This window comes from Ursus maritimus, unplaced genomic scaffold (assembly GCF_017311325.1).
Source record: "Ursus maritimus isolate PB19 unplaced genomic scaffold, ASM1731132v1 scaffold_19, whole genome shotgun sequence".
Lineage (NCBI taxonomy): Eukaryota > Metazoa > Chordata > Mammalia > Carnivora > Ursidae > Ursus > Ursus maritimus.
Window position 1 is genome coordinate 48,744,144 of NW_024424341.1, and position 26,517 is coordinate 48,770,660.

The 26,517-nt window shown below is 51.5% G+C and overlaps 3 protein-coding genes and 1 long non-coding RNA gene across 5 annotated transcripts in view; 3 read left to right on the forward strand and 1 right to left on the reverse strand.

Annotated features, from left to right (window-relative positions):
* The window catches only part of LOC103657305 (sialic acid-binding Ig-like lectin 10), a 7,033-nt gene extending 482 nt beyond the window's left edge, over window positions 1-6,551 (forward strand). Inside the window, exons 2-11 of one of the 2 annotated variants that reach the window (XM_040632927.1) lie at window positions 45-428; window positions 595-879; window positions 1,105-1,152; window positions 1,271-1,534; window positions 2,584-2,631; window positions 2,762-3,019; window positions 3,102-3,386; window positions 3,695-3,785; window positions 3,881-4,028; window positions 5,824-6,551. In XM_040632927.1, the coding sequence (XP_040488861.1) occupies window positions 45-428; window positions 595-879; window positions 1,105-1,152; window positions 1,271-1,534; window positions 2,584-2,631; window positions 2,762-3,019; window positions 3,102-3,386; window positions 3,695-3,785; window positions 3,881-4,028; window positions 5,824-6,087 (2,075 nt within the window). In that variant the 3' untranslated portion in view covers window positions 6,088-6,551. Of the gene's footprint in view, window positions 1-44; window positions 429-594; window positions 880-1,104; window positions 1,153-1,270; window positions 1,535-2,583; window positions 2,632-2,761; window positions 3,020-3,101; window positions 3,387-3,694; window positions 3,786-3,877; window positions 4,029-5,823 lie in introns of both variants that reach the window. The other variant, XM_040632926.1, reaches the window with a different exon arrangement.
* Window positions 6,552-20,487: 13,936 nt separating this feature from the next.
* On the forward strand, window positions 20,488-21,705 carry CUNH19orf84 (chromosome unknown C19orf84 homolog; the record flags this gene model as incomplete). The annotated part of the gene is made up of 1 exon (XM_040632995.1): window positions 20,488-21,705. A coding segment is annotated over one exon (624 nt), but the record flags the coding sequence as incomplete, so codon positions are not given.
* A 667-nt stretch (window positions 21,706-22,372) lies between these two features.
* Window positions 22,373-26,517, forward strand: part of LIM2 (lens intrinsic membrane protein 2) — a 5,554-nt gene continuing 1,409 nt past the window's right edge. The window contains 4 exon segments of the mRNA XM_040633003.1: window positions 22,373-22,654; window positions 23,732-23,755; window positions 24,352-24,385; window positions 26,262-26,475. Of these exon segments, the coding sequence (XP_040488937.1) occupies window positions 22,458-22,654; window positions 23,732-23,755; window positions 24,352-24,385; window positions 26,262-26,475 (469 nt within the window). The 5' untranslated portion in view covers window positions 22,373-22,457.
* LOC121103360 overlaps window positions 22,516-26,517 on the reverse strand; it is a 4,787-nt gene continuing 785 nt past the window's right edge. Inside the window, exons 2-3 of the long non-coding RNA XR_005835529.1 lie at window positions 24,328-25,793; window positions 22,516-22,613 (exon numbers count right to left, since the gene is read on the reverse strand). This is a non-coding gene — a long non-coding RNA (uncharacterized LOC121103360). The remainder of the gene's footprint in view (window positions 22,614-24,327; window positions 25,794-26,517) is intronic.

A 26,517-nucleotide genomic window follows, 5' to 3' on the forward strand; every position in this document is an offset into this window, starting at 1 on the left:
GGGCCCGGGCTCGGGGCTGTCACTTGAACCTCTGTCTCCCTTAGGGTCCCTGGCTCAGGACCTAGCATACTCACTCCAAGTGCCGCGGGTGGTGACGGCGCAGGAGGGCCTGTGTGTGCGCGTGCCCTGCACCCTCTCCTACCCCCAGATCGGCTGGACAGACGAGACCCCCGCTCTTGGCTACTGGTTCCTAGTCGGGACAGAATCGAACATCGGAAGGCCAGTGGCCACGAACGACCAGAATCGAGCCGTGCAGACCGTGCCCCAAGATCGGTTCCAGCTCGTCGGCGATCCCCAGAACCGGAGCTGCTCCCTGCTCATCAGAGAGGCCCAGGTGGAGGACTCGGCCTTGTACTTCTTTCGCGTGGAGAGAGGCCGTTACGTGCGATACAATTTTATGAAAAACCAGTTCTATCTGGAAGTGACAGGTGTGGAACTGACTGGAGGGAGGGGGGAATGGGGGTGGGGCCTCTCCTCCTCCCTGCCATTCCCGCCCCCCCCCACTGGGAAGGGGGCACTGTGGGGAACAGAGCAGGGGTTGCCCCCTGCAGCACCCCCTTCCAGGGCTCGCATTGTGCCCTTTCTCTGTCCCAGCCCTGACACAGAAGCCAGACATCTACGTCCCAGAGACCCTGGAGCCAGGACGCCAGGCGACCCTCATCTGTGTGTTTAACTGGGACTTTAAGGAATGTCCAGCCCCTACTTTCTCCTGGATGGGGGCCGCCGTCCCCGCCCCAGAAACCAGACCAACGTCCTCCTACTTCTCAGTGCTTACTCTCACACCGAGACCCCAGGACCACGGCACCCACCTCACCTGCCGCGTAGACTTCTCCAGGAAGGGCGTGAGCGCAGAGAGGACCGTCAGACTCAAGGTCGCCCGTGAGTGTGGTGGCTGGGCATCCGAGTGTGCAGATGGCACGGACCATGTGTAGGTGGAGAGATGCAGCTGGCGGTGGGTTCAGACTGGCGGTGTGGAGCCCCACACGTTGTCTCAGCCCGTGTTTGTCACTTGTGCCCCGAGGGTAGTCACACTTTCTCCCCCCACCCCCCCGGCCCCAGGGCATTCTCTCTTCCTCCCCTGAGCCAGCTCTCAATCTGTTGCAGATGGCCCCAAAGACCTGGTCATCAGCATTTCCCGTACCAACACTTCAGGTACTGAGGGCCTGGGAGGTCGGGGCTGGTCCTTTCTGGGGGACAAGCTGGGGTCAGGAGGGCGAGGGAGACGGCGCTCCTCCCTGCAGCCTTTCTCTTGCTGCTTCTGTCTCTGCAGCCCTGGAGCCCCAGGGAAACAGCCCACATCTGGAGGCTGAGAAAGGCCAGTTCCTGCGACTGCTCTGTGCTGCTGCCAGTCAGCCCCCTGCCACACTGAGCTGGGCCCTGGAGGACAGGGTCCTCTCTAGGTCCCACGCCCAGGGCTCTGGAACCCTCGAGCTGGTGCTGCCGAGGGTAAAGCCTGGGGATTCGGGCCGCTACACCTGCCGAGCCGAGAACAGGCTTGGCTCCCAGAGTGGCACCCTGGACCTCTCTGTGCAGTGTGAGTGTGACTGGCCGGGCCAGTTTCCAGAAAGGGAGAGGGATGAGGGAGGCTGGGGCTGAGGGCAGGGTCTTGGAGCTCTAAAGCAACCTGGAACCCCAGGCCTTTTGGGGCCGACGATTCCGATTCCACCTCGGTTGTGGGTTCCCCGCCCCCACCACCAAGCAGTCCTCTGACGTCAGCTAGTTTTCCTATGATTCAGCTCCACCGTACACTGTCTGCCTGGGGGTAGCGTCAGATCCCAAGGGTGAGGGACTCCCACAAGACCCTCTCCCCTCTTCCGAGGCCAGTCACAAGCCCAGGCTGATCACCCGGCTACAGATCGGAGTTTCCCATGACCCCCTCCTTGGATTGAATTAATATGATAAAGTAGCTCATAGAACTCGGAAACACATTACATACTAGGTCACGGGCTATTAGAGAAGGATATAACCAGGCACAGCAGGTGGAAGAGACGCGTAGGGCCAGCTTCCATGCTGCTCTCCAGGGGCCCCCTGGTCCCTGCACCTCCATGTTCAGGGTCCCAACTCGGACGAACCCCATTCTTTTGGGTTTTTATGGAGGCTTCAATACAAAGGCATGATCGAGTAAATGGCGATCGCTGACAGATTCCCCCTCCAGCCTCCCTCCCCTCCCTGGAAGTCAGGGGTGGGGCCGAAGTCACAAGGTTGGTGCCCCGGGCAACCAGCCCCCATCTGGAGGTGCTTTCCCCAAGTCGCCTCCTATACATAAACCTAGGTGTGGTGGAAAGGGGTTTGTTATTAATACCAAGACACCTTTGTTGCTCTCATCATTTAGGAAATTCCAAGGGTCTTAGGAACTCTGTACCAGGAACAGAACAGAGACCAAATAGATAATTCTTACTATAAATCACAAATCACAGAGACCAGCCCTTCTCACCTGTCTATTCCCTTGGGCTACTCAGCGGAGAATCAGTTAGCAGGTGATTCAGTCCCCTCCCCCGTCCCGCCAGCTTGGTCTCCAAGGACGCTTCTCTGCCCAGAGGGCAGCCCCTGGCCTGTCTAGAGCCAGAACCCTGTCTGTTTCAGATGCCCCAGAGAACCTGAGTGTGAAGACCCTGCACGCGAACAGGACAGGTAGGAAGGGGAACAGAGAAACCAGGGCCTCTCGGTGCCACGTCGGGAGGCCTCAGTGTCTGGACTGTTGGCACGCAAAAGGGTCCCTGTGCCCTCACTGAGCATCTGTCCTGCCTCTTCCCTCCCCTAGTCCTGGAAAACCTCGGTAATGGCACGTCCCTCCCAGTCCTAGAGGGCCAAAGCTTGCGTCTGCTCTGTGTCGCCCACAGCAACCCCCCAGCCCAGCTGAGCTGGGTGCTGGGGGGACAGACTCTGAGCCCCTCCCAGCCCGCAGACCCTGGGATCCTGGAGCTGCCTCAGATTCAAATGGAGCATAAAGGAGACCTCACCTGCCAAGCTCAGAACTCCCTGGGCTCCCAGCACGTCTCCCTGCATCTCTCTGTGGTCTGTGAGTGTGGGGACCCCTGGGGACAGGACGCCCAGGTCCTGGGAAGGAGAGGCACCACTGACCCTTCTCCTCCCTCCCGCAGACCCCCCGCGGCTGCTCCCCCCCTCCTGCTCCTGGGAGGGTGAGGGGCTGCACTGCAACTGCTCCTCGAGAGCCCAGCCCACCCCCACCCTGCGCTGGCAGCTGGGGGAGGGGCTGCTGGAGGGGAACCACAGCAACGCCTCCTGGACCATCATCTCCAGCTCTGGGGGGCCCTGGGCCAACAGCTCCCTGAGCCTCAAGGGGCCACTGGTCTCTGGCCTCAGACTCAGCTGCGAGGCCTGGAATGCACACGGGTCCCAGATCGTCGCTGTCCTGCTGCTGCCAGGTTAGGGGGGCAACAGGATGTCCCCGGAGGTGGATGCTGAGTGGGGCAGGGGCCAGGGTCCTGTGGTTGGAGCAGGAGCTGGGAAAGGGCACATGGCCCCTGTGGCCAGGGACGCAGAGGGAAATCCAAATTGGAAGGCCTGTCCCCTGGGCCTGGGGTGCAGCAGGGCTTCCAAGACTTGGACAGAAGGAGTTGCGGCTAAAATGTCTGGGATGGGAGCTGAAAGCCTGAGCGCCCAGGGGCAGGTGGGCGTGAGGCCCCAGGTTAATGGGAGAGGCTCAGAGATGGCTGACTCTTCCCTCGTGCAGATAAGGGACCGGTCTCAAAAGCATTCCCCAACGGAGCATCTCTGGGAATTGGCATCATGACCCTGCTTTTCCTCTGCCTCCTCCTGGTCATGTGAGTGAGGGGCCAGAGCAGTGGTGTGTGGGATCTGGGGCTGAGGATGGGGGAGGTGCCAGGGCAGACACGCAGGCGGATTGTTTCCCCAGCAGGAAGACTCGGAGGAAGAAACAGACCCCAGCGGGGGCTCGAACTCAGGAGGGGACTCCGACCCAGGCGAGGACTCCTCCGAGGCCCAGGGCCGCACGGAGAAGCACGATCCTGGACTATATCAACGTGTTCCCTACCCCTGGCCCCCTGGTGAGTGGCTCACAGGCTGTCTGTTCTTTCTCGGCTCAGACTTCTCCCCTGACCCCTCTCCTGTCCTGCCCCAACCTTTTTCCCAAGGGACGTCAGGGCGGGAAAGGGACGGGTATTGGGTCTGAGTCCTGATTCTGGCACCTACTATCTGGGAGACCTTGACCAAATCATTCACTCCTTTTGAGCCTCCATTTCTTCCTCTGCTTCCTTCGAGACTCGGCTTGAGGATTAAAATGCAGGAACTTGCTCAAAATGCAGCTGCTGTCCTGTGATGACCACCCTGATGATGTTACTAATTACAGCTGTGATGCGATAATTATTAATGTCATCGAGAGGCAGTATATTTAGGGATTAAGAGCAGGGCTCTGAAGTCAGCTTGTCTGGCTTCAATCTGGTTTTATCGCTGTGTGTTCTTGGACAAGTCTCTTAACTTCTCTGTGCCTTAGTTTCTTTATAAAATGGGGGAAATAGTAATCCCTAGTACCTAGGATCATTCTTCTTCTTTTTTTCCCCCCACCTAGGATCATTCTAAGCATTCACCATGCTCATTGTACCCGTACAACATTTAGAATAGTACCTGGCACTTAGAAAGTGTTCTACAGATCCTGGCTATTTTCAGGAGAGAACATTTATACACTGATGACTCCAAAATGTACATCTCTCCACCTCACCCCTGAACTTGAAACTCATAGTCGACTGTTCAGGAAGCATCTCTGTTTGGATGTCTAATAGGCATCTTGGACTGAGCCTGCCTGAGACAGAACTTACGAGTAACTGTACCCATAGGCTTCCCCTCCACCCGGCCCCTTAGCAAATAGCAGCACACCTGCCCAGTGCCTAAGCCGAAACCTTGGAGTCATCCTTTGCTCCTCTCTTCTCTACCACCCCACAACTAACCCATTAGCAAATGCCCTTCAAAATACACCCAAACCACTTCCCCCCACCCCCTCTGCCAGCCCGCGCAGACCATGCATCACCCCATTTCCCGTGCGTGCTCCCTGCTTCCTCTCTCACCGCCCAGCTCTCTTTCTCTCTGCATGCTATCCTTTAAAAGCCCAAACAGGTACATCTGCCCCCCCTGGGGTACTACTCAGCAATCAAAAGGAACAAACGAGGGGCACCTGGGTGGCTCAGGTCATGATCCTGGGGTCCTGGGATGGAGCCCCGCGTCGTCGAGCTCCCTGCTGGGGGAGGGGCTGCTTCTCCTCTCCTTCTGCCTGCAGTTCTGCCTACTTGTGCTCTCTCTCTCTCTCTCTCTCTGTCAAATAAATAAAAATCTTAAAAAAAAAAAAGGAACAAACGATAAAAAGAAGATCCTGGTTGAAAAACCTTAGAGACAAAAAAAAAAAAGGGGAAAAAAAAGCCAATCTCAAATGGTCCTATATGCATGACTCCATATTTATAATACCCTGGAAATGGTCAAGTTGTAGAGATGGAGGACAGATTCGTAGTTGCCAAGGTGGGGACAGGGGCTGATGAGGACTATAAAGGAATAGCAGGGAGGAGCTTTGCTGAGATGGGACAGTTTTCATCTTGACTGTGGTGGCAGCGGCAGGAATCTGCCTGGGTTTGCTCAGGCTGCCCCAGCAGAGAACCACAGAAATGGTGGCCTAAACTATGAATTTTTAAAAAATGTATGATTTATTGTTTGTTCCTGCCCCAAGATGTAATCCCCAGGTCCTCAATCAGTGCCTGGCACGTGGTAAGCTCTCAAGCATTTGTGGAAGGAAGGAAGGAAGGAAGGAAGGAAGGGAGGAAGGGAGGAAGGGAGGAATGATGGTTGTTTTTCCCTCAGGCTCAGAATCGGAAAGCCACCCCAAGCAGTCCTTCCCGGGCCCCTCCTCCAGGTGCTCACTCCCTGGAATTTAAGAAGAACCAGAAGGAGCTACATGTTGCCCACGCTTGTCCAGGACCCAAATCATTCACTCAAGCCTCAGAATCCGAGAATAACCAAGAGGAGCTCCATTACGCAACCCTCCACTTCTCAGGCCTCCGACCATGGGAGACCCAGGAGCCCAAGGATCCCTGCTCGGAGTACGCAGACATCAAGTTCCACTGAGGCTGCCTCGAGCTGCCACTCTGCAGGGCTGGGGTCCAGGCTAGGCAGAATGGAGAGGGTGAGGGAAACGAGCCGCCAGCCTCCCTCTCTCCCTCTCTCTCTCTCTCTGTCTCTCGTCCTCCAAGGATGGGTCCTCCCATCCCAGACCCGAGCATTTGGAACAGCTTGACAAACCTCTCCGAAGGGACCCTCTCTGAACACGCTATTCTGAGAGGCAAAGAAAAGCCTTTGCTCTGCCACAGCTTCTGCCTTTAAAGACAACTAAACTACCACTTGGGGAGGTCAGCAAGCTAACTTCAGAGGTCAAGTCTGGCCAGCTGCCTGATTTTGAGCCAAGAAGGCTTTTTATATTTTAAATGGTCGAGGAATGGGGCACCCAGCTGGCTCAGTCCGAAGAGATTGTGACTCTGGATCTCTCGGTCATGAGTTCGAGCCCCACATTGGGTGTAGAGATTATTAAAATAGTAAGCTTTAAAAAATAAGTGGTTGGGGGAAATCAAAAGAAAAAAATGTTTTGTGACACGTGGAAATACTATGAAATTCAAATTTCAGTGTCCATAAATAAAGTTTTATTGGAACATAGTCGCGCCCCTTCTTTTACGTATGTCTACAGCCGATGTCGGAAAGAGTCGAGTCTGAAACATTTGCAGTCTGGTCGTTTGCAGGAAGGATTTGTGGAATCTTAATCTAAAGTAAACTTAGCCACTTATTTTTACAGAAGAGGAACAGAAGTGGATGTTGAGAATGAGTTCAAGAGCAGCCACGGCAAAAACATCTAAGCTGTGTGACAAGACAGGAAGTCCCCAGAGTGAGGTCTCTCAGGGCAAGGACACCACATGGCGGTTGGGGGGCAGATGCATTCTCCGACCCAGGAATCTAAGGAAGAGCAAACACATGAGGGGCACGGAAGTGGAAATGCTTTCAAAATGGAATGAAAAAACAAACTTCACAATGTGCTCTAAGCAACCGGCTGGCCAAGAGAGAAGACAGGTCTGTTTCTCAGCATGTCCCTTCCCTTCCTCTGTCCCCAGAGATCAGAGTCCTAATTGCTTCATAGAAAGCTCTCTTGGAGGATGGTTACTCTTGTCAGGCAGAACACCGAGGAGCCCAGAATAGATGTTGGCCTTTGCATTAAAAAAAAAAAAAAAAAAAATTTCCATTCCAAGACTGGGCTTGAACTCACAACCCTGAGATTGAGACCTGAGCTGAGATCAAGAGCCTGACGCTTAACCCACTGACCCATCCACCCCCTGACACACAAAAGTTTTAAATTACATACTTGGAAGATGGGAAGAGCTGGGGAAAAAAAAATACCAGTAAAGCAGAAGAGGTTATGGGTAATGCTGAAAAATACGTATGGGGGTAAAGCAGGTCAAAGAGCGTTTTCTCGGGCAACTCACCACGTGGCTGTGTAATAATAAGGGGAAGGGACGAAGAAGGAAGGAGACAGTCATTTTTGAGCGCCTACCATTTCTCACATTGGGAGCCAATTATTAAGAATTACCTCCTTCAGGGGCGCCTGGGTGGCGGAGTCGTTAAGCGTCTGCCTTGGGCTCAGGGCGTGATCCCGGCGTTCTGGGATCGAGCCCCACATCAGGCTCCTCCGCTGGGAGCCTGCTTCTTCCTCTCCCACTCGTGCTGCTTGTGTTCCCTCTCTCACTGGCTGTCTCTCTCTCTCTGTCAAATAAATTAATAAAATATTTAAAAAAAAAAAAAGAATTACCTCCTTCAGTAACAGCTGGTGTGTGTGTGGTGAAGATTTCCCCATTGTGGAGCTGTCTGAGACTCAGAGAGGTGAACTAACTTCTCTAAAGCCACACAGGAGAAATCTGCGGGACCCGGAGCGTGGCCACCCCCAGCAACGGCGGTCTGGCTCCTAATCACAGCGTCCCCCGCTGCTTCGCAATTCCTCCTGAAGGGGGCGCTCTCGAGTAAAAAGGACTCGGAGCCGCAGGCGGGATTCCAGGGCACTTGGCTGGACTGAGGCATGAAAGGCCCATCTTTTTTTTTTTTTTTAAATGATTTTTTATTATATTATGTTAGTCACCATACAGTACATCCCCGGTTTCCGATGTAAGGCTCGATGATTCATTAGTTGTGTATAACACCCAGTGCACCATGCAATACGTGCCCTCCTTACTACCCATCACCGGTCTATCCCATTCCCCCACCCTCCTCCCCTCTGAAGTCCTCAGTTTGTTTCTTATAGTCCATAGTCTCTCATGTTTCATTCCCCCTTCTGATTACCCCCCCTTTCTTTATCCCTTTCTTCCCCTACCGATCATCCTAGTTCTTATGTTCCATAGATGAGAGAAATCATATGATAGTTGTCTTTCTCTGCTTGACTTATTTCACTTAGCATTATCTCCTCCAGTGCTGTCCATGTTGTAGCAAATGTTGAGAACTCGTTCTTTCTGATAGCTGAGTAATTCCATTGTATATATGGACCACAACTTCTTAATCCAGTCATCTGTTGAAGGGCATCTCGGCTCCTTCCACGATTGTATTAGTGGACATTGCTGCTATGAACATTGGGGTGCATATGGCCCTTCTCTTCACTACGCTCTGTATCTTTGGTAAATACCCAGTAGTGCAATGGCTGGATCATAGGGTAGCTCAATTTTTAACTTTTTAAGGGACCTCCACACTGTTTTCCAGAGTGGCTGTACCAACTTGCATTCCCACCAACAATGTAGGAGGGATCCCCTTTCTCCACATCCTCTCCAACAATTGTTGTTTCTTGCCTTGTCTATTTTTGCCATTCTAACTGGCGTAAGGTGGTATCTCAGTGTGGTTTTGATTTGAATTTCCTTGATGGCTAATGATTTTGAACATTTTTTCATGTGTCTGTTAGCCATTTGTATGTCTTCATTGGAAAAGTGTCTGTTCATATCTTCTGCCCATTTTTTGATTTGTTTATTTGTTTCTCGTGTATTGAGTTTGAGAAGTTCTTTGTAGATCTTGGATACCAGTCCTTTATCTGTAGTGTCATTTGCAAATATATTCTCCCATTCCGTGGGCTGGAAAGGCCCATCTTTGACCAAGTTTATAGTGAACAGGGTCAAAAACTAACGAGCAGGGAACAGTTTCGAAGGGAAGGCATATAATTTCAAAAGGTCATAACTTCGGGTGGCTCAGTAGGTTAAGCATCTGCCTTCGGCTCAGGTCATGATCCCAGCGTCCTGGGATCGAGCCCTGCACGGAGGGGGGGCGGGGGGGGGGCCTCCCTCTGCTGCTCGGTCTCCCCGCTGCTCACACTCTCTCAAAAATAAATAACATCTTTAAAAAACAAAAACCAGACAGACGAAAAAAAAGGTTGCAACTTCGACGGAGAGGAAGAAGCTGGGGGAGGCTATGTTAATGTCTTCCAAGCCCGTGCAGAGGTGTTTGGCTGAGGTCTCTGAGGCTTTGTGTCCTGAGTGAGAAAATAACAGGATGTTCAGAGATAACCCCCACTTCAGCTAAACCCCCTCAAATTCCAGAGCTATTTCTTTGTGGAAATGTTTGTAGCATTGACTAACATATATTGAGCACTTACCCCGCCCGCTTTGTTTAATGCTTATATTATCCCACTCAACACAGAAACTCTTTTAATTTTTTTTATTATTTTTAAAGATTTTATTTATTTGACAGAGAGACACAGCCAGAGAGAGAGGGAACACAAGCAGGGGGAGTGGGAGAGGAAGAAGCAGGCTCCCAGCGGAGGAGCCTGATGCGGGGCTCGATCCTAGGACTCTGGGATAACGACCTGAGCCAAAGGCAGCCGCCCAACGACTGAGCCACCCAGGCGCCCCACTCTTAAGGGAATTTTTGACCGAAGACTGGGGGAGTCTCCCCTCATCTTGCCAGATCCTGATTAACGGGTTCATATAAGACAGCCAGAAAAGGGTCAGAACTTTAAGAACAGTTATTAATCCTGAAGAGTTCGACAAAACCTCTTAATTTGTCTACCGAAGGTTTCGGTCAAAAATAATGAGCTGATTCTTATACTGGTTTAGCTGCTACGGGCAAGATTTCTGTATCTAATTCTGTTCATCCTTTTAAAGAGTAAAGACCCCTTCTTCCCACCCCACCCCCACCATAATCTTAGAAAGACCAAAACAAAAAACAAAACAAAAAATCATCAACAGTGACCACTGCTTCCTCCCGAAATGAGGTGACAAGCCTCTCCTCTCATTATATAGGAAATGACTGACAGGCCTCCTGTCCAATCACAACTTTTCTCCTCTTCCAGCCACTAAAAGGCAGGTTCTGACTTTTCTCTAATATAAACATCACAAAGAAGTTAGCATTGTAAAAATTCTCATGACAGAGGGCCAGGTGTGAAAACCGAAGAACAGCTCATAACTTTATTCCTTTTATTAGTCACAGCTTATCAATCTTCTCTCTTGTGAATGAAATGGCGTCAGCTTTGTGGTACCAAGGATCTCCTGGTGACACTTGAATAAATCACTCTGGTTCCCAGATGAAGATCACTACAGCAAATAATGAAGAAGAGGAAGAAGAGGAAGAGGAGGAAGAAGAGGAGGAGGAGGAGGAGGAAGAAGAAGAAGAAGAAGGAGGAGGAGGAGGAGGAGAGAAGAAAGAAAGAAAGAAAGAAAGAAAGAAAGAAAGAAAGAAAGAAAGAAAGAAAGAAAGAAAGAAAGAAAGAAAGAAAGGGGCACCTGGGTGGCCCAGTCGGTTAAGCATCTGCCTTCTGCTCAGGTCGTGATCCCAGGGTCCTGGGCTGGAGCCCCGCATGGAGCCCTGCATTAGGCTCCCTTCTCAGCAGAGAATCCGCTTCTTCTCCCTCTCCCCTCCTGCTCGTGCTCTCTCTTTCTCTCTCTCTCTCAAATAAATAAAATAATATCTTTAAGGGGAAAAAAAGGGAGGAGGAGATTTTGAGTTGGAATTTTCCAAGGGTTTCCTTATGCAGATATTATTAGCTCTCTGTTTTACAGGTGAGCAAACTGAGGCACCAAAAGGTTACAGACGCTCGCAACACCCCACGCACGATTAGTAAGATTCAGTCCCAGGCAATCTGACTCCAGAGCCCAGGCTCTTAGTCATGACCCTCTAGCGGCCTCCTGGTGGACGGTTGGACAGAGGATGACTTATAAAGAGGTGTGCAGACGCGGTACACGGGAAGGATAAAGGACTCGCACCTGTGTCCAGATTCCACCACTTCCTCCCAGAATAAATGAAGGCAAGTGACTTTTCCCCCATGTATTAAAATGACTCAAAGTTGCGTCGTAATGATTGAATAGAGACCGCAGATATTTATACACCGTAAACCATCACCCAGACATTGACTATGACTGAGTATCACTAAGTGTGATTATTAAGCATTCTTCTTTGACTCAGAAGAACAGGGAATTTATTGAGATCCAAATCTCATGTTGTTTAATGGCAACTATATTTTAAATCTTCTCAGCTTGTAAACGCCTGCCTCGTTGCATTAGCCATGGCGCTCCAGTCCTCGGGGGGAATGCAAACAGCTTTGGAGAATAAGAGAGAGCAAGTACTCAGTGTCTCCTGTGCCCTCTCTGTTCTTCCTCCATAGTCACCCTAGGAGCCCTGATGGGGTCGCTACAGGATGGTCGATGATCTATGTGGTTGGGAGACCCACTCAGACATGCTTTGCCTCTTCAGAGCTCCGGCGTGAAATACCACAGTGAATTAGCTGCGAGGACTGCGGTTGGCCACTAGGAGCCAGTCTACACAGAGAGAAAGAACTGCCAACTCAGAACGGGATCACCCAATGCAACCATCTCGTTTTAATAGAGGGGGCTTGCCTAAGGCCACATGGGGAAATGGCAAAAGTGAAATTCAAACTCAGGCAGGTCCTAGAATGCGTGAGCACTGCACATCAGGAATTCCCTTTAACAAACTGGGAGTGGGGAGGATGCTGGAGGGGCTTCCGTTTTCCTCCCTGAACCCCCAAATCCTGCCACGAGAGACATCCTTCAAAGTCTGTGTGACCTGGGAAATTTCAAAGGGTGTGTTGCTAGGGCAACAGGTTTGACCAGGGGTCAAAACTTTGAAATATGTGGGCTAAGGTCCTGACTTCTTCAATAATGACGGGACTTGGAGGAAGGGGGAGGTTACCTGGAACTCTGGGGAAACGCAAGGGTGTGCAAATGAAAACGACAAGAGTGACAACAGGCTTGCAGGCAGAAGTCTCAGTGTGGATTTTCCACGTTGCCAGATACTCCCTCTAATTAACTGGGGACTATCAACCCCAGGAAGTAGAAATATAAACAGTTCTATGTTTCTGATCAGTGACTCAATCGTTCTCTGTCAAAACATTTTTTTTCAGCCCCTAATGGTGTCTCAGATACCCTAACTTTCCAGTCAGTTCTGATCATTAAAACTCAGCCTGGTCCTACACCTTCCCCTCAGCTTCCCTCTCCATCCAGTGGAGGTTCAGCTGGGACTTGCCTCCTTGGAGAAGAGAGGGAGACCAGTTGTCCCAGACACGCCTTTTCTCCATTCCCACTCAAAGCCCTGGTTTCCCAATTTGGGGGCCTGGAGGAGGGACAGGCATGGGGACAAGTGACTCTTGACCCAACTGGCCACAGCAGTGGCCTCTTGTTGGCTTAAGCTGCTTCTCTGACTAACCTTGGCCGCGTCCTGTATGGCAGGTGTCCAAAGACTGGCTCTCTCGTGAGGCCTAAGTGTGAGGACTTGGGTGGCTCCAGCGAGGTTTTCTGGACTCCTCTGCTTATTGACATGAGAATGGTGGCCCCGCTCTCCCACCCTGTGCGTTTCTCCTTTACTCTCACACAACCACTGCATTTCCCTTCTGACCCCAGAGGTGTGGGTTTTCCACACATTAAGACATTTTTTGACACCAGGTGGGTGCCCTGCAATTTAACTCCATTCTGACACTATCTACCTGGAAGGCATCAGATCCCACTGGTGATGGGCTCGGTCCCACAGGGCCACCCCTCTCCCTTGCTTTAAATGCCACCCGCGCTTCTTATGGACTAGCCATAAATGGGGATTCCCACCACCCTCTCGTTGGGTTTGATAATTTTCTAGAATTGCTCACAGAACTCAGGGAAACTCTTTCAGCTCAGGTCATGATCCCGGGGTCCTGGAATCGAGTCCCGCATCAGGCTCCCCGCTCAGCAGGGAGTCTGCTTCTCCCTCTCCCTCTACCCCTCCTCCCCCACTCATTCTCTGTCTCTCTTTCTCTCAAGTAAATAAATAAGTAAATAAAATCTTTTTTAAAAAAAAGGGCACAAATTAGTACCAGTCAAATGAGATGCGTAAGGGGAGGTCAAGGAGGGTCCTAATTGTGAAGCTTCTCTGTCGTCAAGATTCATTGCCTTCTCAGCACGTCGATGTGGGTCACCAGCCAGGAAGCTCACCTGAGCCTTGGTGTGCAGAATTTTTAGTGGTTTTTTTTTATGTAGCCACGATGAGTTGAATCATTGGCCATGTGATGTGGTTGAACTCAGTCCCTAGTCCCTAGTCCCTTTTTCCTCTCAGGGGTTCACAAAGCTCAAAGCCCCAAAGCCTTAAGGACATGGGTGGTCTTTCCAGCATGGTCAGCCCCCATCTTGAGACCATTTAGGGGCCCACCGTGAGTCGCCCTGTTACCATAAACTGAGCTGTGGTCTCAGGGCCCATTGTAAATATCAAAGACACTTCTGTGGCTCAGAAAATTGCAAGGGTTTAGAGGTTCCCTCCCAGGAGCCAGGAACAGAGGCCTGACAAAATCTTTATTGTGCAACACACGCCAGCTTTGGACTACCGTTTTTTACCCTACATCGCAGGTATCCTGTCCTGTTCCCTCTGAGCCTGCTTTCAACACTTTCTTTCCCAGAAGCTATCAGTAGACCTCATTCTCCACTGGTGGATTTTCACCTAATTTGTCACCTCAAAAATCCCTCCATTTTGGGGCGCCTGGGTGGCACAGCGGTTAAGGGTCTGCCTTCGGCTCAGGGCGTGATCCCGGCGTTCTGGGATCGAGCCCCACATCAGGCTCCTCCACTATGAGCCTGCTTCTTCCTCTCCCATTCCCCCTGCTTGTGTTCCCTCTCTCGCTGGCTGTCTCTATCTCTGTCAAATAAATAAATAAATAAATAAATAAAATCTTCAAAAAAAAAAAAAAATCCCTCCATTTTCCTCAAGCCTCCGAGAGAATATAAAAATAACGAAGAAGGTAGCCAGAGCAGCTCAGAAGGGCCATCCATTCAGCTCTGACCTTGGGCAAGTCATTAACCCCTCTGTGCCTTCCTGTTCTCATCTGTAAAATGGGAATAATACCTATTAGGGTTGGTGTGAGAGTGAGTTAGATAAAAACACTGGGAATCGAGTCCAGTACCTCCAAGTTTTAAAAAAAAGTGTTATTCTCTCCCATGATGACATCATCATCGTCCTCGGTCTGGAATCCAGCATGCAGAAGAGAGAGCTCTGGAATCAACACGAGTTTCAGTCTTAGCTGGTTTTGTTGCATGTTTGCCAGTATGACCAGAGTCAGTTCTCTGAGCCATTATTTATTGGTCAGTAAAATGGGGGTGAGGGGGTAACCAGAGGCGCCTGGGTGGCTCAGTCGGTTAAGCAGCTAACCCTTGATTTTGGCTCAGGTCATGATCTCAGGGTCCTGGAATCGAGCCCCGAGTTGGGCACTGTGTTTGGCGGGGAGCCTGCTTGAGATTCTCCCTCTGCCTCGGTCCCTCCCCTGCTCAAATAAATAAATGAATCTTTTTTTAAAATGTAGGGTAACTAATCCATGCATAGGTAATCCCCTGGCAGTAGTATCATCAGGTCTAAGGGGATGTGCCTTTTAATTTTGATAGATGAGGCCAAATTGTCCTCCAGGAAGATGCTGGGGTTTTTTTTTTTTTTTTTTTTTTAAAGGATATTATGACAAAGGGGCAGCTCAAGAGAATTTGGGGGATGATAGAAGTATTCTGTGTCTTTTTTTAAAAAGATTTTATTTAATTATTTGACAGAGAGAGAGAGAGACAGTGAGAGAGGGAACACAAGCAGGGGGAGGGGGAGAGGGAGAAGCAGGCTTCTCCTGATGCGGGGCTCAACCCCAGGACCCTGGGATCATGACCTGAGCTGAAGGCAGACACTTCACCGACAGATCCCCCCAGGTGCCCCGAAGTGTTCTGTGTCTTGGTGGTGGTGGTTACATGCTATGCATTTGTCAAAATGCATTTGTCCAAAATTTGAAACGCTACACCAAAAAGAGTTCATTTTACCATATTAAAAGAATATGAATACAAAACATATGGAGCACCTTTTAAAAGATTATGATCATAAAGTTTAAATGAGATAATATGAGGGAACATGTCTACGTGATCTCCCTTTTGGGACCCTTAGACCTCCAGACTCCCATTGCCACTTTAGCAATGAGACAAAGGTCCGGGAATCCGGACTGTGAATTAGAGTCTGGACCACGCTGGGAAGTAGTGAGAAGGTCGAGAATCCTAAGGGCAAGTGGACAAGAAAGGGAATTCTGTGTGTGATCGGTGTGGGGAGAAGACCCTTGGGAGCGCCCCAAGGTTAATTCTGGGGGAGGTGTGAGGGCAAGAGCAGGCAGGCCCAGGTGTGGGGAAAGGGGGGAGCACAGGAGATTACGCTGACGTGGTGGAAGACACAGGAGGTCCTGATTGAGCAGATCATGGGAAAACCAAAGAAAAGGGGATCTTAGGACAGTGACTGTGGGAGACTGTCGAAGAATGGAGGGAAGATGCTGGGTCTTCTGGGAGTATGACGAAGCCCAGGAGACGGGAAACTGCTGAGGCTGAGGGAGGCCCTGAGGATCACTCTCTGAACCAAGAAGGTTCTGCTCTGCGGGCTGAGGGGACTGTCACTGAGTTGGGGGAGTGCCATGTGGGAGTTCACCAAATGTGGGGAAGCGCCGCAGGTGACCCCCTGAATGCAGGTAACCCTGAAAAAAATTGACAAAGGAAGGGATTGTCCCACATGTATGTCAAAGGGAAGGGGTAATTCCAAAGAAGGGAGAGGCCCTGGATGATCCTGAATTTTACAGTCCTCTTGACCGTGCAGGGAGGGGGTTGCGAGAGGGGAGCCCCCAAGAAAGAGGGAGGTTCACAGGGCAGGGATGACCCCCTTTACCGTGAAAGACACCCTGGGGCATCCTGAGTGTGAAGGAACTAGCAGTGAGGAGGGAGGTCCTGGGGAGACAGTGGGATGTCTAAGGGAGGGAACCCAGAAAGTGTGAGGATGTCCCACAGGTGACCTCCTAAATTTCAGAAGTGTTCATAAAACACCTGAAAAGATGGGGTTGTGCCAGGGGAGAATGGCAGTGAGGGGCTGGGCCCTAAGGAAGAGGGAAAAGAAGGGGAAGGAATATGGGTCTGAAGGCAGAGATGTCCCTGGAGACCCTCTCCCCCTGGATATGAAGGATGCCTGGGGTCTCCTGAAGGAGTGGGGACCTTCAGTATGGCCATCCCCCTAAAACTTGCAGGGCTCAAGGACCTCCCAAGGGGATGGTGGGCTGGGAAGAAAGGGGAAAGGGGCTAGAAGGAGAGGAGGATGGACTCCTGAGGGTGGTGAGGTCCCATCTCCTTCCCCAAAGGCCTAGAAGTTGGGGGAGGGGAGGCATAAACAACAAGTGTGGGAATCCTGACTTTGTGGGCTGGGACCCACTCCTCAGTCTGCAGATTCTGTTAGGAAGAAGGCATAACTCTTGGGTCAGTCTAAGGGACTGGGAAGAAAGCAGTGAGGTCAGAGCCCCCCGAGATGGGAAGATTCGCCAAGGGAGGCAAGGACGGGAGGTGGGGGTACTCGGGGAAGAGGGATGGTGGAAGGGTAGGGGCGCAGTGAGAGGAGCTCCCAAGACCGGGAGGCCCTGACACCTATCCTGCACTTGGGAGGGCGCCCAAGTTGGAGGGGTTGAATGAGTGGGTAAGGCTCAAGGGAGAGCAGGGCCCCCTAGGGCATCCCAGGGCGCCCTGGAGGGGGATGGAAGCGGAGGCTTAAGGGAATCCCTGAGCCCAGTGGGCTGGAGGCCCTGAAGGTCCAGTCTTAGGACTTTGTCCAAGGCCCGTGGAGGACAGTGAAAAGAAGGGGATCCTAAGGTGGGGTGGGGATGAGGCAATGGGGCTCCCTGGTGGGCCAAGGAGACCCCTGCGCGGATTCCCCCCTCCAAGTTTCGCTCAGCATCTCCAGGGTCTCCCCGGACCCAGCAGATGCAACACAACAGTAACAAAGGCATTCAACAATGCTAGATGCAGGGGCAAGAAAGTCCGGAGACAGTCTGGAGAGACGACAACCAATCAGAGAGCGAGCGCACGCTCAGAAATGTAGCCAATCAAAGACCAAGGGTGCTGGCTCGCTGATCTGTCGGCCGCAGGGAGGGGACTCGAAAGTCAACTCGAGCTCACTCGCCAATCAGAGTCAAGGACGACTGTCTCGCGCTGCGCTCCATCATACGGAGTGGGCGGAGCTTAAACGTACCGCCTCCAGAGTTCCCCAGCGAATCGGAAGTTTCGCTGCCCCTGACTCAGGGGTTGATTGGTCACTTTCAGAACCTGCCTGTCAATTTTGGAAGACGGATAAAGGACGTTCCCTTAAAGACACAAGAGCCCGCCTCCGCTCTCTAGTGTAGGAGGAGGGCCTTAAAGAGCCAGGTGCTTGATAAATTGACGTTGGACCCTGATCTCAGAAATAGAAAACAGTAGCAGAACAAAACGGAAAGCAATTCCGTTATGCTGTAATCGAGCAGGAAGCGCCAAGTCGCGAAGAAACGGGAACCCGAAAAGCTTAAGCAGCTTGCTTTAGGTCACACGCTTGTTAAGTAGCGGACCCTCATTTCCGAGCTCTGTCTCAACAGTCCTGCCTTTTTGGGATACGACGTAAGGGATGGATGAGACCGGAATCCTCATCACACTTGCCAGGAAAGGAAAGCCCCCTCTTCGTGATAAAAATCTTTCGATTCCAGCTACCTGGCCTTTGCCCACACCATTCTTCTACATCAAATACCCACTCACTCTCCACCGAGCAAAAGGCTACCTCTCCTAAAACAGCAAAACCCCAAAACCTCGAAGAACCGCCCCTTGCCTGCAGGCAGCAATGGTTTCCTGCCCCCACCTCACCCCTTTGCCCTCGGGCAGCATTCCGCCCTCCCCCCCTTACGGCTCTCATTGTCCTGTTTCTGTTTCCAGGTTCTAATCACCCTGGAATGTTACTATCCATCTCTGTGTCTATTCCCCAACCCTCAAGACAGAGCGCTTCGAGGGCAGGCGACATCTCCGAGTCACCAGCATCATCCCGCACAGGGCCTGGATTCCAGAGAACTCAGAAAGTGAAAGGTCGTGTCTGGGCTTTCCCATCCTTAAAGTGGGACGTTGTGAACTTTTGTTAAAAAAAAAAAAAAAATCATGCTCAAAGACACTACTCTGGCTGAAAACTGCATTATCTTCAATTCCTCATTAATCACCCCCAGGAGCCCTGCAGCAAATTCTGATGGTTCTTCTTGCAAAATACATCCTAAATCCATTCACATCTTCCCATCCCCACTACCCCCACCCTCCTTGGGAGTCACCACCACCCCTGGCCTGGAGGACAGCAGCATTCTCCCTGGACTTGCTGTAACCACTCTTGCTTTCCACCAGAGCCTGTTCTCCAAACCGCTGACACAGTGCTTTTCTTTAAAAATAATCAAATTATGTCACACCTCAGCTTACAAATGTTCCAAGTCATCTTAATGTTCTAAAATTAAACAAACAAACAAACAAAACAACTCCACCCCCAAAAAAACCCCCAAAGTCTTCACTGCAGCTTACCAGGTCCTACATAATCTGGCTCCTACTTGTGTCTCCATTAAGAGCACAGATTTGAGGTTCAAATTCCACTTGTGCCCCTTCCTAGCTCTGTGACCTTGAGCAACTTACTTACACTCTCTGAGGCACAGTTTGATCATCTGTGAAGTGAGGATTAAATTCATTAGAATTCTCAAAAAAATAAATTAGAATTATTAAAATGGACCTCTATTTTATAAAATCACTGAGTAGTATTCCTCAAAATTGTTAAGGCTGTGAAAAGCCAGGAACGACTGAAAAGCCGCGGATGAATGGAGGAGACAAAGGAGATGTGATAAATGGGATCCTGCATCAGTTTCTGGAGCAGAAGATAAGAGGACCTTTGTGTGAAAACTGGTCAATTTCAAATAAAGTCTGGAGTTTGGTTAATAGTCATGTTAGTTTCTTAGTTGCAACAAAAGTTCCACGACCACGTAAGAAGGTAACATTAGGGGAAGCTGGGTGAGGGCTGTATGAGAACTCTTTGTATTATCTTTATGACTTTTCTGAAATTATAAAGGTGTTCCAACAGAGGGGCGCCTGGGTGGCTCAGCGGGTTAAGGGTCTGCCTCCACTCGAGCCCATCTACGTTCCCCTCTGCCCTGAGGAGTATCCAGATGTCCTGATTTCCCTATCTAAATATCCCTTTAGTCCTAAAGAACACCATCAGGCCCCCTGAGGAAATGGCCAGAAATACAGATGGAGAGAGAGGAAAGGACTGAGGGCCTGGACTCCTGGGTCTGAGGGAGGAGGGGGCTGGGCTCCCGGATTGCTGAGTCTGAGCATGGAAAAAGCTCAGGGGCTGGACTCCTGGGTCTCGGGGAGATGGGGGCTGCAGTCCAAGATACGCGGGGTTGAGGAATTAGACCCCGCACGATGTGATCCATCGTGCTTTCCTGTGGCTCCGCACGCCCCGCGGGCCACGCCCCACTTCGGACAAAGTCCCGTCCACTTTCTTCCGGACCCATCCGCGCCTCCCTGGGCCCTGGAGAAACCGAGGCGAAGGTGCTAGAAGAGACTTGAGACTCCGCTGTAAAGATGGAACAGCAAGAGAAAGCGACTGGGCCCGAGGGGTGAGAGACGCGAGACCTTCCCCACAGGGAGGACGGAGACCCGAGAGGGAAGGGGACAGAGAAAATCAGAGACAGAATGGACTGACCCAAAGAGAGTATCATAAAAGAAAAAGAAAGTCTCAAGTATCATCAGTTAGAAACAGAATCTTAGCTATTTTGATAGAGCTGAGCGAGATACTTAGAAATAGGGACACAGCTAGAAAGTGATATTCGTGGAACAGGGAGAAATTTCAAGGAGGAGCCAGGAGAACCAAAGATGTCAGGCACAGCCATAGAGCTGGAGAAATAATAATAATTGTCAGACCCAGGCCTCTCGTCTGCACCTTTGGTAGCATCAAAAGCCATCTTTTGGTGTGAAAAATTAAGGTTCAGAGCAGGGAAGTGATTGGCCCAGAGACACACCTTGATCGAGGCAGCCTGGAGCTGGGACTTGTTCTCTCTGATGCTGAAGTCCTGGCTGAGCTGTCTGTCTGTAAAGAGAGATGGAAAGAACGAATGAGAGAAAGATTGAGAGAGGGAGCAAGAGAGAGAGATTGAGAGAAAGGGGTAAGGAAGTCAGAGGTGGTTATGGAGCTGAAAGGACTCCCAAGAGAAGGGCTGGACCACAGGAGGGAGGACAGAAAGAGGTGGTGAGATCCGCTGACCTGTCCTCTTGTCATTCCAGGAACAACCTGCCCCTGCCATCACCCGGGACTGAGCCCTGGCCCCCTGCACCTTTCCCAACCTTGCCACCTTTCCCCCTGGGCACCCCAGATCCAGCCCATCTGGGGCTCCCTGAGAGCTTGGCCTCTGTCACCGTCCCCATCCGTCTGGACGCCCTCTCCTACCTCCTGCACAGCGCCCTGCTGGGGGCCTACACCCTTCAACAGTCCTTGCCCTCCTGCCCCTGCACCTCCCAGGCATCCTGCACCCAGCCAGGCACGGCCACAAGGCCATCCAGGGGACGCGGGGGCTGGGGCGTCCAGCGCAGGCCAGGCTGGGGCCAGGGCCAGCAGCGATGGCGATCTGGAAGGGCAGAGAGGGGCTGGCCGGGGGGGTCTGGGGCTGGCCCCAAGACTCCGCCAGCGATGCCTGCATCACCACCAAGGCTGCCTGGCCAGGATAGGAAGAAGGAAGCCCGAGGTCAGGAGCCACCCCAGGACACGCCGCCCGCTGCAGCCGAAGACTGGGAGGCAGAGTACTAGGACCCTGAAGCTTCAGCTCCCCAGACTCCTGAGAGGGGCCCCCAGGGTTGCCAGGAGGGTTCTCCTGGAGCCCAGGCTGATCTCAGCTATGGCACAGACACCCCAAGAAACATCCTGCTCCCATGTCTCTTCTCCCAAAACCACAGCCTCAGGACTGGGTCCTGCGAGTCACCCCATGAAAACTGGAGCTGACTTAGGGTCCCACACCAACAAAAGCCCTGAGCTTCATATCTGTGCCCAAAGCCATGCCTCTCCCCATTCCCACCACATTCCCAACTATGTGACAACCTCAACCCCATCCCCACCTGCCTCTGTAACCTCAGTCCCATCCCCACTCTCGATACCATATCCCCAACCCCACTCATTCCCATTCTGTCCCCATCTCCACCCTCAGTCCCAGCTCTGCACCCTCCTCTCTACCTACCTCAGGCCAACTCAGTCCTCATCCTTGGCTGCCTCCTAAACTTGACCCCAAACCCAGCCCATCTTTCACTCCAGCCAACCCCGTCCCACCCTCCTTCCAGTCCCAGCCCCCACTGTGACATGACCTGTGACCCACCTGCAAAGAACCCCATTGGCCCAACATACCCAGACACCTGCCACCCCTGCCCCATTTCCTGCCCTTGGGGGTGGGGAGCCCTGGTTGAACAATAAATGGATGACTGTCCCTATGTCTTGTGTCTCTGTGTGTGCTTGCGCAGCTCAGGCTAACCCAGTGGGTGCCGTGAGCAAGGCCTGTGAAAGGGTGGAAGGGTCGTCGGGAGGGTCACAGAGAGAGGCCAGTGGGGCCAGGGGCTGCGGGGAGGGAGCGCTTGGATCCCTGTTTCAGCGAATTCCATTTGGGGCCTCTGCCACCACTGCACTTCTGACTGCTGGAAGCTGCTGGGCCACGGGGCCATTGTGTGGGGAGGCTTAAGGGATTTGGGGGACCCAGGGAGCAGAGAGGCCAGCGACCTGGCTCGGCTCAGTCTGCACAGAAGGGCCGAGGCAGACAGAGGGCTTGTGACAGGCTCTGCCACTCAGGTAGGGACCAGGCATTGGACCTATAAGCCCCCTCCTCCTCCAAGACCTAGGGGTCCATCCTCTAGCTCCTTCCTCTCCCAGGGCCCTGGTGGGGCCCCACCCAGCTCTCTCCTCACCTCGGACCCAGGAGTCCAGGCCTCCAGCCCCGCCCCCCCCAGGAGCCGGGGGCCCAGGCCCCCAGCTCCTTCCTCTCCCAGGGACCTGGTGTCCCAGCCCCTAGACCCCTCGTCACCTGGGATCTGGAAGTCTCGGTCCCCATCGCCTCCTCCCTCCACTGGGAGTTCAGCTCCTGACCCCTTCGCTCCCCGGCTCCACAGATCACCATGTACAGCTTCATGGGTGGCGGCCTCTTCTGTGCCTGGGTGGGGACCATCCTGCTGGTGGTGGCCACAGCGACAGACCACTGGATGCAGTACCGGCTGTCGGGGTCCTTCGCCCACCAGGGCCTGTGGCGATACTGCTTGGGCAACAAGTGCTACCTGCAGACAGAGAGCATCGGTAAGGCTCCGGGGCGGGGTCTGCGCGGCCTGGGGTCAGAGCCCCTGACAGGGCACAACCTCGCCCCCTGTTGCAGGTGGGGAACTCTGGCTCAGAGAGGGAAAGGGACCAGCCGAGGATCACTAGGCCCGGAAGAAGCAGACTTGGGATTTCAGGATTGTTTTCTAGAACAATTATGAAATGTACTAGGGGTTAAGTAGAGAGGTGACGTTTCCCGGCACGGGGTCAGGCAGAGCAGTTGGGGGGGCTGGGGTTGTCAGAATAGCATTTCCTAAATATCGATGATGTATCAGGAACTAGGGGGGTTACTGTGGGATACAGAAGCAATACAGACCCTAAATTTGCTAAAGACTGGATGGTAGTTTTAACACCTACTGTGCGCCAGGTTTTGTAATATATGTGTCCATATGTACATATATGTATACGCGTATATGTGCATATTACAATATATGCTGTAAAAATGGGGAAAAACAGCTCTTTCATTACAGGGTTCTTGCAAGCTACATTATAATAATATATATTATATATAAGATAATATATATTATATAATATATATTATATAAAAGATATATGATACATATACATTATATATTATATATAATATATACTATATACTATATAATAGATATTATATATAAGATACATATTATATATACATTATATATGATAATATATAATATATATTATATATGATAATATATTATATAATATATATTATATATAAGATATATATTATATATACATTATATATTATATATATTTCATAATATACTATATATCTCTAGGTATCTCTCTCCATACGTATATACATATATACATACATGCATATATACGTATATATGGAGAGATACTTACATATATTGCATATTATATTACATAAGATATTATATAACATGCATTATATATTAATAAATTAATAATATACAATGTTACATATTTTATATGAACTAAATAGTAGTAGTAGTAATAATAATAATAATGACTGGCATTTATTGAATGCTACTGAGTCCTACACGCTATTCTTTTTTTTTTTTTTAAAGATTTTATTTACCCATTCGATAGAGATAGAGACAGCCAGCGAGAGAGGGAACACAAGCAGGGGGAGTGGGAGAGGAAGAAGCAGGCTCACAGCGGAAGAGCCCGATGTGGGGCTCGATCCCATAACGCCAGGATCACGCCCTGAGCTGAAGGCAGACGCCCAACCGCTGTGCCACCCAGGCACCCCCCTACACGCTATTCTAAGTGCTTGACATGGATTAATGCCTTTGGTCTTCCAACAACACTGTGTCTGTGAATAAAACATGAGACTTGCCCTCAAAAGTCCAAATGTTCTCTCCAGCCAGCCCTCTTGAGCCCTGCGACGGGCCAGATTTCAGTCACCCCCTCTCACTGAACCTGCCTGGGAGAGACAGCAGAATGCCCACGTGCAGGAGGGGTAAACCGAGGCAGGAATCAGTGGATAGACTTGTCCCAGCCGCCAGCTCCCGAGCTCAGTCAGCCTCTGGACTTCATGCGTCCCTTTCATTTCCCACGGTCTCATCATGCTTCTACCATTTCTCCCCGTTTCAGCCTGGGAACGCCCCGAGGACACCCGCATCCCCACTATCTTATCTCTGTTGGGGCTGGAGGAGAGGGAGGCATGATGGGGGTCTGCGGGTTCATTGGACCTCAAAACCGAAATGCTCGGGGACGTACCTAGCAAGAAATGTGAACTCGCAGGGGCCAAATCTGGCCGCAGACGCATGTGTATAGTGTTTTTAAAGTTTTTGACGTCTCTGCCAGAATTTAAAAATTTGGAGATTTTATGTATAAAAATCTGGACTTGCAGCTGGCTTTGAAAAATCCAGTTTTGCATCCTTCAAATGAGGTCCACTTTCGGGAGATAGATATCATGCTGTGATTTGAACGGGGGGAGTTTTCTCTGAAGACGGAGCTGAGAGGCGGTCATGGGCGACCGGGGATGGGACATACGTGCCCCGTGCACCGCAGCTGCCACCTCCCCCCGCTGAGGGGCCGATATGCTGCTCTTTTTTGCAGCTGCGGACAAGCGGTTTGCACTCCCACCTCAGCACAAGCATGGGAAGGACAGAGGCTAAAACATGCCCCGCTGGTCCTCCAGGCTTTCAAATACCCAGATGCAGCCGGAGTTTCCTGTGGCTGCCTTGACAAAGGACCACAGGCTGAGTGCCTCAAACCCCAGACGTGCGCCGTCTAGCAGCTCTGGAGGCTGGTGGTCTACTGACCAAGGTGTCAGGGGAGTTGGTTCCTTCTGAGGCCGTGACAGAGCATCTTTTCTCCCAGCTTCTGGTGCTGGCTGTCTGGTGATCGTTGGCCCTGCTTGGCACGTCAAAGCATCACCCCGATCTCTGTCTTCATCTTCCCATGGTGCCCCCCACCCTCCCAGACGTCTGTTCTCCCAATTTCCCCATTTTGTGAGGCTGCTAGTCATTCCGGATTAGGACCACTCTCCTCCGGTAGGACCTCCTCTTAACTGAATGCATCTGCAATGACCCTATTTCCAAATAAGGCCACACTCTGGGGATTAGAGTTTCCACATATGAATTTGGGGGTTGGACGAGAGACAACGTTCAACCCTTGGCACCAACCATGGAGAAGTAGCCAGCATTCTTTTCTCACTGACGCTCGCACAAGACAAAAGAGTGCATTTCGCAAAGATCCAGGCTTTCTATTTTTCGGTGGCGGGATCCAGGCTCTGTCCCAGGTACAAAGTTGTCCTGGGTCCTCCAAGAGACAGAATGGCCAAGCAGTTAAGAACAAGGGCTTTGGTGCTTGGGTGTCAATGCCAGCCCTACTGCCAATTATGGTACCCTGGATAAGTCACTTTACCTCTCGGAGCCTTAGTTTCTTCACCTGAAAAATGGAGATTAAAAATAGTCCGCACAGCATAGGACTCTTGGAAGGAATGAATAGGCTCGTTCAAGGATTGCTTGCCTGGCACAGGTATTTTGCAGCTGATAAACAGAAGATGAGATCATAACTAGTATTCCCAGGGCCAAGCACAAGAGACGAATGATTCTCCGTGCTCCACGTTCATTCACTCAGCATGGGCCCTGAGCACCTACTGTGTGCCAGGCACCTGGTGTGAGGGATGCAGCAGTGAATGAGAAAGCAAGACCTTTGTCCTCACATAACTGAGCAATCTGCAGGGAAAGACAGATATAAACAAGTTAAAAATAAATAAATAGGCCATTTTCAGGTATGGGCAAGTGGTTATCAAGGAGATGAGAGAGCGATGGGAGAGAGGATAGGAAGTGATTAGCGGGAGGATAGGGGGGAATCAACACTCATTCATTCATTCATTCATTCATCCAACGAACATTTCTCCAGGCCCATGGCAAACCACGCTTGTGCTGGGGGTATTCTCGAGGTCGAATCCCGGCCTTAGGGAGCAATCAGGCTAGAAGGGGAAACAAGCCAAGGGTCACAGCTCAGAGCAGGGGGTCAGGGGGATATCTGAGGGGTGAAAGGGTGCTTCCCAGAGGGGATTTGGGAGCTGGGCTGTGGAAGGTGAATACGAGTTTGCCAGGTGAAGAGAGCGTGTGTTTGCAGACAGGTGAAGGAGGAGCTGGGTCAGGGACGTGGAGAGAGGCAGGCATTCCTGCCCTCAGAGGTAGCGTTGCTCGCCACTGAGGCCAGGGGTGGCACGGGAGTGACCGGTCGGTGCTACCACAGCTTATTGGAATGCCACCCGGGCCTTCATGATCCTGTCCTCCCTGTGCGCCACCTCGGGCATCATCATGGGCATCCTGGCATTCGCGCAGCAGCCGACCTTCGCCCGCCTCTCCCGGCCCTTCTCTGCAGGCATCATGTTTTTCGCCTCCAGTGAGTGGACCCACCTTCCCCGTCTCCCCGCTCCCCCCCCCC